General features: G+C 44.8%; 1 protein-coding gene across 7 annotated transcripts in view; it reads left to right on the forward strand.

Moving 5' to 3' along the window:
- Positions 1-13,610, forward strand: part of LOC138747398 (transmembrane protein 198-like) — a 58,203-nt gene extending 44,593 nt beyond the window's left edge. For 6 of the 7 annotated variants that reach the window (XM_069906570.1, XM_069906568.1, XM_069906569.1 and 3 more), the window contains 3 exons: positions 9,089-9,664; positions 11,791-11,939; positions 12,698-13,610. In XM_069906570.1, the coding sequence (XP_069762671.1) occupies positions 9,089-9,664; positions 11,791-11,939; positions 12,698-12,841 (869 nt within the window). In that variant the 3' untranslated portion in view covers positions 12,842-13,610. The remainder of the gene's footprint in view (positions 1-9,088; positions 9,665-11,790; positions 11,940-12,697) is intronic. The other variant, XM_069906574.1, reaches the window with a different exon arrangement.
- Positions 13,611-14,280: the final 670 nt, after the last annotated feature.

Raw genomic sequence — 14,280 nt, forward strand, 5'->3', positions numbered from 1 at the left:
CATAAGTCGGCAGTGGCCAACATGGACTCAATGGGCCAAAAGGCCTATTTCCATGCAAGGGTGTCATTCCCTTGCTGACAGAATGTAAATTGAAGGGCTGGAGCTGAGCAGAAGGTGTGCATGGGCAATGAATTCAGACATCTCCCACGGACCAGCCCCGGCTACTTTACCTGTTCTGCTTATTTTCCATTTTGTTGCAGGAGATTTATGTTTAATCTCACTGGCCCTATTAATGTTATTGTATGTAGTCGTGTAATAGTCGATCCCATGTAATAGTTGACCCCCAAAATTTGGCCCCAAAATTGCGTGTTTTCAGTAGGACCTGTGTAAAGGTTGATGCTCCTATTTTTGGCCTCGAACTCCTACCCACCTGAGCTCCCGACACCTTGACTGTAGGCCCTCACCTTGGGTGCCCGCCCATCTGAGCTCATGACACTCTGACTGCCCGCCCATCCAAGCTCCCAACGATCCGGCCGCCTGCCCATTCGAGCTCCCGATGCTCTGACTGTAGACTTAACAAATTGTTCTGGCCATCCAAGCTTGTGACGCCTTAAATGATGCAGGTACTTACCGTGGTCAAAAGTAGTATCTGTGTAATAGTCAACCTCCCCAAATTTGACCGCAAAATTGTTCCCCAACTCAACTACTTCTCGAGTTTATACAGTAAGTTATTTCATTCAGATAAGACCTGCTCCACCAATCTCATTCTAGACCTCACATTTTGCTTTTACAACCAATCCCCTCAGTATTTGAAAATCCACCCGTCTTGGCCTTGAATATACAAAGTGATTGAAGAGCTATGTTCTCCTGTGACAGAGCTTTACTGGCCTTTGAGTGAATACGTTTCTTTCTGCCTCAGTTCTCGACTAACTCTAACCACCATTTGCAGGTGATAAAAGTTGCTGTGGGTGGCTGGAAAGAGGCACACACTTGTAATTCTTCAGCTTTGCTCCTTCCTGTACGTAAAACAAGGTCACTGGCCTTGCTCTTTGTATTCTATGAACCTCTTCCTGTGGCACTGATGTTAATCATTTCCACTACACTCAGAGACCTATCGAATACGGTCAGTCACCAAGGCCATTACGTGCCAATAACATTGGAAAACAATTTTTTTTCAAAAGGTTTGCTTTTTGAAAAAAAGCTGGGGATTTTGATAGACAATGTCAAACTGAACACAAAGATAATTTCAGATTTGCTGTATCACTTAGGAAGTTGGAGAAACATTAAATTAACTTTTATTGAATCTAGGACGTTTAATGACGCTGACACATCGCAACTGACCTAAAAATGTTTTGCTGCTGATTTTCATTTGTACTCAGCATCTGATGCCTCTCATGTCAGCGTCCAACAATAGTCGGCCCACATTGATGGATTCCAGTTGCCCTGATACTGCTTTTCCGCGGTCGCACTGTCCTGGTGAAACCGTGTCCATCACTGACGGCACTGAGATCAGCTGGGAAGACGTCCAATTGCGGATGCAGAAAATTAATTAAAATACGACAGAAAATCACCAAAATAGGTTATATCTAAAAAAAATGGTACGTGATAGGAAAGTTTTAAGGTGATGTTCGTGATCAGCAGCCCAAAATCCACAAAGCCCACCCTAAAGTGTTCAGGAAGCAAAATCTTCACTGTCCAGTGGAATTTGTTAACCAGGGGATTTTATTAATCTCTGTGTTTCACAGCCAGCCCTCCATTCCAGAATGTTCCTCCATTAGGGGATGTAACCACAAGGATTTGTTTGGATTACATTCCACTCATTTGTCATTTAAAAATATGACTGTTTCCACGATCGTTGTCTTCGTGGCCTTTTGCGTTAATCTGCAGCACTGAAGAGCCAGAGACTTTAAGAAGCCTTTGCAGGCTTGTTTTCTCCACTGCTTTTCTCAGTCAATCCGTGATGCCACAAATCCGTACAGACACTCCAGATTGGAGCAAGTTTGCGTGAGGGCCATTGGTCAGTTGTGTACAAGCTCCTGCACTGTCTGTAGATTGCAGTGACTTACTAGTGCCAACAACCTGTGGCATTTACCAAAAGAGAGCAGTGACTCACTGAACAGTCACAAGATTCTTAATCTCTGCAATTCTAAGTACACTAAATCACAGGAGATCCCAAAACGTTGCCAGTTGTAAGAATGTTAAATCAGAATCGGAATTTATTGCCACGAACTTGTGTCACGAAATGTGTTGTTTTGTGGCAGGATTACAGGCGCAAAAAATCACTACAAATTACATTTTTTAAAATAAATAAATTAATGAAAAATTGGAGAAAAAGTCAGGCAGTGTCTATGGTTCATTGTCCATTCAGGAATCTGATGGCAGCGGGGAAGAAGCTGTCCTTGAGTCGCTGAGTGCTCATCTTCCTGATGGTAGCAAAGTGAAGAGGGCATGGCCTGGGTGGTGGGGTTAGAGGCTGATTTTTTAAGACACCGCCTCTTGTAGATGTCCTCGATGGAGTGAAGGCTGGTGCCTGTGATGGCAAAGTTCACAACTCCCTGTAGCCTTTTCCTGTCCTGTGCATTGGCACTTCCATACCAGACAGTGATGCAACCAGTCAGAAAGCTCTCCACGGTCCACCTGGAGAAATTTGCGAGTGTCTTCAATGATGTCCGGAGCCTCCTCACGAAGTATAGCCTTCTTCGTGATGATTTGGATGATGCTGAGGGAACAAAATATTTGTGAAAGTAGACCTGAGGTTGTTTGATAAACAAACACGAGCACAGCTGCATAAAGTTTAAATCACTTTGCAAAACATGAGAACTTTGTAACAGCAAGAAGCACTGCCACAAGTGGTTAGTCTTGCCCCAAGACAGTCTGCCTCGTGGCTCACAGGTTGGATATTTATTCAGATAAATTTCCAGTTTTCCAGAATATTTGAACAATTTTTCATCATTTCAGTAGAGATACAGTACCCTATACCCGAAATGCTTGGGACCAGACGTGTTTCTATTTTTGGACAAAAACTGAAAAAACACAAACAGCACAGTAGATTCAGGAGAATACTTGTATCAGTGGTTAAACAACAACAACAAATAACGACATGAAAATTCACATGAAAATAATGTTTAATACGTACCAAAACAAAACTTGATCTCTGCCGCTGCTGGTCCCAACACCTCACCACTGCCGCCGCTGGTCTGCAACTACGGCCCCCTGCTCCTGCCCAGGAGCCCGAGGTGACATCTTTGATGCGGACGGCACCGCACCCAATGTTGAGAATGAAGTCGCCGTCGGTGACTCCGGCTGCAGCTGATGCTGAGGACTTGGACCCAGCTCCGTTTGGCATCTTCCCATCCAGAAGCAAAGATTTTGGGTTTTTTTTTCATTGTTATTGTAATCAAACTGGCACCAACAGAGCGTTAGGGACCCACATGGGCAAGTCAGATGTTGAATCTTTTTTCCATGTGTCGGCACTGAAAAAACAATGTTCAGCTTCTTGACCTTTTTGGAACTTCAGATACAAGGAACCCAACCTGTACATGTGTCTTGGGATTCATTAATCAGGGTGTAGAGCACGTTGAAAGAATCAAAGACTTGTTGATCCAAACCAAGGCTTTTATTAACTATAAGACTGGAGCGTATCACATGTAGGTCAACCAGTCCAGAATCATCTGGTCTGGCTAGGAACAATCCTTTAAGACCTGCCAATAGGCATGGCTAGACTCTCAGCCAATCACAATCATCCTACACTACAATATATACATATACACATTGGTGATAGAATCTGTACTATCACATAGGGTCATGACCTTTACCCAATGGCAATCATAAAAGCTGAAAGCTGGCCCAGAGCAAGTTTACCAGAGTGATTCCAGGAATGAAAGGGCTAACATATGAGGAACACTTGGACTCTATTCATTAGAATATAGAAGAATGAGAGGGTATCTCAAAGAAACATTTCCAATAATGAATGGATTGGACAGAGTGGATGTAAATGAGACTTTTCCCCTGTTGGGTGAGTCCAGGACAAGAGGGCACAGTTATAGTATTAAAAAGTACCAATTTACATCAGAGATGAGGAGAAATTTCTTTAGCCAGAGGGTCGTGGATTTATGAAATTGGTTGCCACGTGCAGCTGTGGAGGCCAGATCGTTGGGGGAGTTTAAAGAGGAAATTGACAGGTATCCAATTAGTCAGGGTATCAAGGGATATAGGGACAATGCCAGAACTTGGAACTAGATGCGAGAACAGTTTAGCTCCAGGAGGTTTCATGGAGCAGACCCAATGGGCCAAATGGCCTGCTTCTGTTCCTTGTGATCTTGTAAAAATATTTTTATTGAGTTTAACATATACATCCTACAATACAAAGTCTTAAATAAAACAAATAACAGGTCATATGAAAATAAGTAAAACTACATTAGACCATCCCTTCATCTTGTTCTGCCTAATTTAATATAGTCTATGACAACCATATTAAACCCATATTTAACGTTAATCTAAAATAAAGAATGAAAAGAAAAAAAATAGCCCCTAAAATGTGATCTGAATATAACATTTTCAGATGAAGATTGCTACTCTGCTCTTAGTTTGATTATGATTCTTCATTTTGTGCAAGGCATTGTTTATTACAATTCAAGGTGCTACATAGAACTGATATGTCCAAACTTAAATTATCTCGATTTTATGCAGGTGTTGATCCACTATGTGAGAAGTGTGACATTTTTGAAGTTTCATAGATTCATAGGTTTTTGGGAGTGCCACAGTTTAGAAAGATTTGGGGGAAAATATTTTCCAAACTTCAACAATTTTTAAGATCAAAACAGAACCGTGCCCTTTAATTGCCTTGTTTGGCTTTTCTCGTGAACCGGATATTCCTCTGTCTGCAACCCACAGAATGCTCCAGCACAGAAAGCAGGCCGTTCAGCCCCTCTAGTCTGTGGCAACCCAGGAGAAAGTTTAGCTTTTACCATGTTGATAGCCAGGCGAGCAATTTTAATGAAATGGGAAGAGGGCTCTTCACCTACCCGTTCACAGGGGTTACATGATGTTATATCCTATTTAAGCTTGGAGAAAATTAGATACAACATTATAGATAGAAAGTTTCAAGTTGAAAAGATGTGGGGCCCATTCATAGAATACTCTCATGAGAAGTCTGGATGCTCCGGTGATTCTCTGTCTAGTGTCTGAAGGTCACTATTCGATCCATATCTTTACATCTTTTTCTACAAGGTAACCTTGATTAGAGGGAGAGGATAAATTAAAGCTGGTGATCCTAAGTGCATAAAACACTGGACTCTCTGCATACAAATATTTCAAGAATCTCTCCCTGAGATGGTTTGCTGCCTTTCTTGGTTAAATCCAACATACATTGAAAAGCCCATTCATTAGATTTCACTTCTATTGATAAGTACAATCGTTTGTGCCTGAAGTAAAAGGGACGCATGCATGAAAAATTTGTTGGTGTTGACATAAAAGGACTGTGGCCACTCTGTTTGGGAAGAGCGACTGCCATTTTAACCCACGCAGACATGGGGAGAGCATACCAACTCCTTACAGATGGCGCAGGATCCGAAAGCCAGTCCCAATGGCTGGCACTGTAACAGCTTTTGCCCTAACTGCTACGCAAACCGTGCCGCTCAAAGAGCCTCCATTTTGAAAGCTAAGGTTTCACTGAGTGGTGGATCTGGTCAAGTTTACTGACAAGAGGTTTGATTCACTATTCATTTGAAATAACTGAGACAGAATGTTGGTAAGTGTTCTGATTACTTAATGGAATTAAACAAAGAATTGGGGCGGTGTAAGATTTTTCCCATTCAAATCAATTGCTGATTTAACATCATGGCCTTCTGCGCCTCAGTGTCAGATGCATCCAATTCTGAATCGAGACTGCTGGGTTGTAACAGGTGCAGTTATTGCCAATTAATGTGAACACTGCAGAAAGGAAGAGAAAAAATGTGGAACTTTAATAGTGATTGTGCTTAACGTGCGCAGCTGCAGAGAAATCTGATGTGCCAGAATAATCTGTTTCAGAAATTGGAAACGTTCTTTTCCACCTCTTAGCAGATGCCATACATTTTAGCCTTGACTCCTTTCCATACTTCCGAAATGTCTGTTGCTGCGCTGGGTTGGTGATACATGTTCTGGTGGTTATTTTAACCTCACAACGAAGCAAAGTGATCGGAGAACGGTGTGCGCTCTCAAAGCAATTTGTGTCGATTTTTAATTTTAAAAAATCAGTAAAATGTTTAAGGCATACCATAATATTTCACAAGGTTTAAGAGCAGAGGTAGACCTTTCTAATCATGAGTTGATCCATCCTCCCACTCCCCATAACCCTTGATGCCCTGACTGATCAAATACCTGTCAATCACTGCCTTAAATACACCCCATGACCTCACTTCTATAGCCACCCGTGGCAACAAGGCCTGCTCAGCAGGGTGTCTAACTTAAAACTGTTATTTCTATTTCACAGTTGTTTGAATGTAACCGTTTAGTTATGCTTGCCTTCATCAGTCAATTTTCTTTTACAGAATTTAAGCAAAAATCTTTAGAGGTTAAAGCTAGTCTTTCTCCCTGGAAAAAGGAGTGGTCGCCTTGTGGGGATATGTAGAGAGGCTTGGGGGTTGAACTGATTCACAAGATCTAGGAGCAGAAGTCGGCCCATCGAGTCTGCCCTGCCATTCTCATCATGAGCTGATCCATCCTCCCACCCAGCCTCACTCCCTGGCCTTCTCCCTGTGACCCTTGATGCCGTGACTGATCAAGTACCTGTCAATCTCTACCTTAAATAGACCCCACGACCTTGCTTCCACAGCCGCCTGCAGCAACACATTCCACAGACTCACGACCCTCTGGCTGAAGAAATTTGTCTGCATCTCTGTTTTAAAGTTGATGCCCTTTTATCCTGAAGTTGTGGCCTCTTGTCCTAGACTCCCTGACCGTGGGAAACATCTACTCTGTCCAGGCCTTTCAGCATTCAAAATGACTCGATGAGGTCCCCACTCATTCTTCTGTGGGATGGAGTTGAGGGCTAAAAAATCTCAAATAAACCACTAAAGCATCAGATCAGTTGTACAGTGGAATAGAGTCGAGATGACCCAGATCTGCATTTATTCAGGGACTTTCACTGCTGCAGCGAATGAGATCTGAAATGCAGTTATAGTTGCAGTATTGAAAATGTAATAGCAAGTGTGGACACAGTGATCTCCCATGTAACATAGTGAAGGGATGCCCTGCTTGAACTGGACCGCTTACATTTGAACAATGCCGGTGTGAAAATGAACTAAATGAGGCCAGAGCTTTACTTTATGATGTGTAAGTTATGGTCACTCGTCGAAGTGTTACTGGTACCCTGTAACCCAGTACTACCTGGCGCATAGTCGGGTGGTCAGTGACTAAACTGGCCCCCCCACCAGGCTTGCCTGGGGCGGAGGGTGGGCTAGACACCCTGCAGGATGTAAAACAAGACCTGTCAAAGGGCAAACCAACCCTCTCGTAGGGTCAACAGTCGTCTAGCCAACACGGGGCCAACTTGGTCTGGCCATTCACTGCAAATGAACGTCCCCCGGCCGTCTTGGACCTCACCATGCTGCTGGATCCTGGAGAGGATGTCGAGAGGGTGGGTCCTGTGCAACCACCTCCCCCCCCCCCCCCCCCCCCCCAACTTACCTAAATCCATTCCCACAAACGCTGCTCCTTTCTGACTGAAAGGAGCCATCATCATCCTTTGGGATGGATGGCCAGAAGAAGAAGAAGAAGAAGAGAGAGTTATGGTGAGTTTGCTGATGACAAATATTCAAAGGAACCAAATACATACTCTAGTTGTGAATATCACGCCCAATGAAAGAAGGTGAGAAGATTAGAAGGATGATAAGACAGTTTAAGTGACAGGCTCTATTACCAGAGGGAGCCAGTGTGCCTTGGCAGAAGCTAACTTGCCGTATTGATGGGCTGTGATATCATTTTGCAGTGTGATCTTTCAACGTGCTTTTCAGTCAGCCCATCAATACGGCGAGTTAGCTTCTGCCAAGGCACACTGGCTCCCTCTGGTAATAGAGCCTGGTATTGTGGGTTTGTGACATACATCAGTGAAATTTTCTGTTCTGATGGGCTGCGGATGGTCAGTTATTGAGTATATGCAAGGCCAAAGCCAGTAGTTTGGAATTGAGGAATATGGCTATCAGGCACAAAGTGCAGTTGAGGAAGAATGGCTGAAATCTTATTGAACAGCAGAGGAACCCTTTGGCTCCTGTTTCTTACTGTATGTTCTTGTTACTGCACACAATTTGTGCAGATAGTTTACAACCATTATCTGGAGGGAAGGAACCTTATTCTTTACCATAAATTATGTGATTGTGAAATTTGAGGTTGCATTGCAAGTATCTCTTCAATAACATGGTATTCTACATCTTGAATACATGTCAGCGGTGGAGCTGTTTGGACTCCAAGACTGTGATCTATGTTTATAAAATGAAAGAAAAAAAACAGTACAACATCGGAAACACTGGCAAATGTCTACAGAGGTGTGGTGGAAAATGTGCTGACCGGCTGCATCACAGTCTGGTACGGGGACACCAATACCCCCGAGCGTAAAGCCTTGCCAAAGGTAGTGGACACAGGCAAAACGCTCCCCAACTTTGAGAACATCTATGTGGAGCGCTGCCATCGGAGAGCAGCAGCAATCATCAAGGACCCACCCCACCCAGCACACGCTCTGTTCTCGCTGATGCCATCAGGAAAGAGGTGTAGGGGCAACAAGACTCACCCCACCAGGTTCAGGACCAGCTGCTCCCCTTTCCCACCATCAGATTCCTCAACAACAAACTCAATCAAGGACTCGTTTGAGGACTCTTACTTGTGCGCTTTATTGATTTTTTTTCTCTCTCCGTATTTCACAGTCAGTTTGTTTACATTCGTTACCTGTTGACATTTCTTTATTTGTTTACATGTGTACGTTGAGTACAGTTTTTTTTTGTACTACCACTAAGTGGTAATTCTGCCTGGCCCACAGGAAATAGAATCTCAGGGTTGTATGTGGAGTCATGAATGTACTCGTACGATAAATCTGACATCTGAATCTGAGTCACGGGCCATGTATGAAACAGAAAGTGTCGGGAAACTAATGTGAGCACTTTTTATTTTGTTGCAGGTTACCGCTGTTTCAAGGCCGTCATGTTTCTTTGTGGCCTGATGTTTGGTTCCATCATCATTTTCCTGCTGTGTTACAAGGAGCGGGTCCTGGACATTGAGTTGAGCGTCGAGGCCAGTGCGGGCATTGGTCTAGGCATTGGAATCCTGTGTGGACTCGTTACCATGCTTGTCCGCAGTGTTGGCCTCTTCATGATTGGCCTGGTGCTTGGCCTCCTGGTAGCAACCGTCACCCTCATTGTGATGGAACAGTTCTACCACCCGCACACCATCTGGATTCCACTGGGGCTTCTCATTGGCATTGGAATGCTGTTTGCTGTCTTAACTTTACAATGGCAAAAGCTCTTCACCATTATCTCCACTGCAGTCTTTGGTGGTGCCATCATGACACTGACTGTGGACTACTTCATTGAGCTGCTTCTGCTGGCGCAGTACATCTATGAGAGGCTCAAGATTGCACCTTCGCTGCCCATTTGTTGGTACAGTTGGGTGATCCTTGGCATCTGGCCACTGTTGAGCATTCTGGGAATTGTGGTCCAATGGAAACTAACAGCGGAAGGCTACTCACACACTGAAGGTAAGGATGTGCTCCTACTGTACGCATCAACTCTGTGATGGGTGGGAGACAGATTCTTTTTAAAAAAATATTGCCGACATTTGGAAAATTCTGTAGGAGAAAGCACCTTCCCTCTCCCCATTTAAATTAGACATACTGCACAGTAACAGGCCCTTTTGGCCCACGAGCCCAAGCAGCCCAATTGACCGAGACCCCCCTGTATGTTTTGAAGTACCGGGGGTTGTACCAATGGGCTATCCTCCTTGCTGGTTGCTCCAGGGATGGTGACAATCTTCTGATGCTCTTTGCCAACTTGCCATTCTCATCTGAAAGCCCAGACAGTGAATGTTACTCAACTGAGCCAAATCTTGCTGCTTTCACAGTACCCAATGCATAGGGGGTTACTGGGTTGCGATCAGATACACTGACTGCTGTATCTCCACTGCACCATCAGTTTCCTTTAGCCTGAGACCAGTTTTAGCATCTCCAGTGTGCCTTAAGGATTGAATGGAGCACTGGCCAAGGATCACGAAACCACACAGGACCCTGCTGATGATGGAATCTGGAGCAAAATGCAATCTGCTGGAGGAACTCAATAGGTTGAACAGCGTCCGTAGGGGTGAGAGGCAAGGAATTATTGACCTCAAACCTGGCATGTTGCTCATTGGTATGGTTTGGAACACACTGGGCAATATCTTTGACCACTCAGCGTCTGAATGAAGAGCAGCTAGTATTCCAGTATTTTGGAGCTCTTGAAGGATTCCATAGAACACCCTGGTTCTGCCCACCGCAATAACGTGGATTTCCCAGTGGCCACCCATTTCAATTCCCCGTCCCATTCCCTTGCTGACACGTCTGTGGTCTCGGGCACTGCCAGAAACCACCCGCAAATTGGAGGAACAACACCTCATCTTCTGACTGGGCACCGTCCAACAAGATGGCATTAATATCAACTTCTCTGGCTTTTGATAAACACCCCCCCTCAACTTCTTCCCCCTGTCACCTTCCCCCAGCTCTGTCTCTCTCCCTTTTTCCTGTCTCCTTTCTCACAGACAAAATCAATTCTCTCCACTCCCCTGATCCTATCCAGTTAGCATCTTCTGTTGGTCTGGACTCCTCCCCCAACCAACACTGTCTCTGTTCTAGACTCCTCCCCCGGCCGGCACTGTCTCTGTTCTGAACTCCTCCCCCAACCAACACTGTCTCTGTTCTGAAATTTCCTGCTTTTTGCTCATTCTGCCTATTCCTTGAAGAAGGCCTCAGGCCCGAAATGTCGGAGATATATTTTTGTCTCCTGTGGACGCTGCGAGACCGGCTGAGTTCCTCCAGCATTTCGGTGTTATTTTACTACAGTCACAGCGTCTGTAGACCTTCATGTTTCACTCTGTAGATCAATCTGTCCAGCTGCTCCACTGATGCTAATCTCTGGCAGTCACCTGGGTAGGAATCCCATTGGAATCAGGGAGAAAGAGCTGAACTGCCCTGTCGTGGGTCAACTTCTCTTGCTGTTTGATGACCAGTTTACAAGATCTAGGAGCAGAAGTCGGTCCATCGAGTCTATTCCACCATTCTCATCATGAGCTGATCTATCCTCCCACTCCCCGGCCTACTTCCCGTAACCCTTGATGCCCCAACTAACCTGTCACTCTCTGCCTTAAATACACCCAACAACCTCACTTCCACAGCCGCTTGCAGCAACAAATTCCACAGGCTCACGACCCTCTGACTAAAGAAATGTTTCCACGTCTCCATTTTAAATTAATGCCCTTTTATCCTGAAATTGTGCCCTCTTGTCGTTGACTCCCCGACCATGGGAAACGTTGACTCTTTGCAGGCCTTACAGCATTTGAAATGTCTCAACGAGGTCCCCCCCCTCGTCCTTCTGTACCCCAATGAGTACCGACCAAGAGCCGACAATCACTCCTCATATGCTAACCCTTTCATTCCTGGTATCGTTCCAGTAAGGGTGTCCTGCTGTTCTCTATCACTTTTGTGCTGCTACCTCTTCTGGGATAAGAGAATGGGAATACTACTTGCTTATTCTTGAATCATGAGGGTGGTGCCCTGTTAACAGGGAGGAAAGGTGGGGAAGAGAAGGAATACAAGATACTTAAATGACATCATCGCCCACTCCGTTTGTCCCGTAGTTATCATCAGTAAACGACAAAAGCGAGTGCAGTTGATGAGAATACGACAGAAGGAAGCAAGGAGGCGACGCCGAGCCTCTCAGGCAGAGGGCACATATCGCAGGAAGCCGTATCCACTCAAGCGCTATGCCGGAGACATCCTTTCACTGGTAATGCACAAGGAGTCGATCATATCTCCTCTGCAGCATGGGAATGGAGACCAAAGAACCATTGATCTGAGCACATCCATCACTATCTCTGGTTCTTCCACACTGTGATGTGCTACACCAGATTTAAAAAAAAATTAATTCACACGTACAGCCCGGTAACAGGCCCTTTTTTTTACTTGGATACCTGGATAGCATGCCTTTCTTGACTATAAATAGCAGGGCTGAGCATTCAGGAGGTTGTGTTGTAGGTTTCCTGTCACTTCCCATTGGAGAATCCCAGAAGCCATGTGGGGAATGGTGGAGAAGGATGTAAGTGGAAGATGTGGGGATGGGGAGGACAGAGCTGTGGAAAGGTGGGGGGGGGAGGGAGAGGGGTTGGAATTAAATTAATATAGTAAAACCCCCAGTATCTGGCACCTATGGGCATTGGTAGATCCCGGATAAGTGAATTTGCCGGTTGCTAGAGATTGCGTGTTGCATGGAAAACTGACCGCCAGGACTGCCAATTTTAAATTTTCTTATTTTATACCCATATATTTTCGTGATTTTTTTTGGCAGTTGCTTGAGGCTGCCAGTTGCTTGAATTCTGGTTAATGGGTATTTCACTGTACTTGAAGTAGGAGAATCTGCAGGGTTGAGGAGAAAGTCCAAGAGAAGTGTGATCGATCGCAAGCCACTAGCACACATTGGATGGACCGAATGGTTTGTTTCCGGTGCAGGCTTCTACTGAAATTCTTTCTTCTTGCTTTCGCCTCCAGAGCTACATCCAGAGTATTCGGGATCGGCAGACAGGAACCTCCATGAGCAGCCTGAACACCAATATTCACACCGTCGTGGATGTAGATTATGACTGTGGCTCCACAGCCCCACTCACAGCCACAACCCCTGTTGTTACAGCATGAGCTGGGCACAATCACGCAGCAAATGCTGCTTAAGCGTATGAGTGAACAGCCAGTTGATATAGATCCTCGCAGGGACTAGTAGATAACGTGGCACTCTAGACTGAACCCTCCACACATCATGGTCAGTGTGTGTGTGTGTGTCTCTCTCTCTCAATCACAATTCTAGCAACTATGAAACACTCTCTCTCTCTCTCTCTCTCTCTCTCTCTCTCTCTCTCTCTCACACTCTTTTGAGTTTTCTAAAGAGTGCTACAGCGACTTGACTGAGAGGGCTTGCAGGGCAGAAGATCCCTCTCGGATGAGTGATGAGGCGCAGAACACGGTGCAAACTGCTCCACCTTATCCTCCACCGATGGCAATTGCCTGAACCCATACACCTGGGAGAATAATCAAGATGTGGTGTGCAGCTCATTTGTGAATTGACGAAGTTGACCCTCCTGTGGGGTGTGTGCTTGCATGTTTTCTGATCATGTTGTCACTCCTGGAGCCGTGGGCCACCAACGTGGTTCTCCACTGAGCCAAAGCTCATCAGCTGTTTCTTCTGAATGTGCCATTTCATGTAGTTTTCGACTCAACTGTTTTGCTTTTAAACCCAGGACTGAATTCCCTTCGAAGCCTATATACCATTTTAAATCAATTTGTTGTTCAGTCCAATATACTTTAAAGTGTAAAATTGTCTTTTTTCACCATTACATGCCCTTTTAAATATAACCCAGCAGAGTAAATAACCAAATGTTCAGTATTAAAAAAGAAAACACTGTTCTCTTCATTCTTTGTATTTTTAAAATTTCTTTTCAGGTAACTCAGGGTTTAAAAATGGCAACAGGCCTCTTATCATTTGTGATAAGAACTCTCCTTTGCAAAACTTACACACATTTCATATCTCCAGGAAGCATTAAGCATGGGATTGAAGTGACCACTCAAAAGGGCAGGTTCTGCTCTGGGTGCTTCAAGTCGTGTCAAGTTAAGTTCAAGTTTATTGTCCTCTGATTATACAAGTACAACCCGATGAAACAGTGGTCTCCAGTCCTCAGTCCCAAACACGCAGACACACACCCAGACATAGTGAAACACGAAAGTCTCCAGGCGCTGCAATTGTAGTAAAACACATACAGAAACGCTGGAGGAACTCAGCCAGTCTCACATTGTCCAGAGGAGGCAAAGATACGTTACTGACATTTTGGGCCTGAGCCCTTCCTCAAGGTATAAGCAAAGAACAGGAAGGCGTCAAAACGGAGACTGAAAACTGGTTGGGGGAGGAGTCCAGACCAACAAAAGGTGTTAATTTGGTATGATAAGAGGAAAGGTGGGAATTGACTTTGGCTCGAAGACTGGAAGAAGGACTCGGGCTCGAAATGTTGGCAATATATCTCCTACTGATGCTGAATTCCTCCACCATTTTGATGTGAGTTTGCTTGGCTCTGCGAAAGGAGGGGAAA

Source organism: Narcine bancroftii, chromosome 12 (genome assembly GCF_036971445.1).
Source record: "Narcine bancroftii isolate sNarBan1 chromosome 12, sNarBan1.hap1, whole genome shotgun sequence".
NCBI lineage: Eukaryota > Metazoa > Chordata > Chondrichthyes > Torpediniformes > Narcinidae > Narcine > Narcine bancroftii.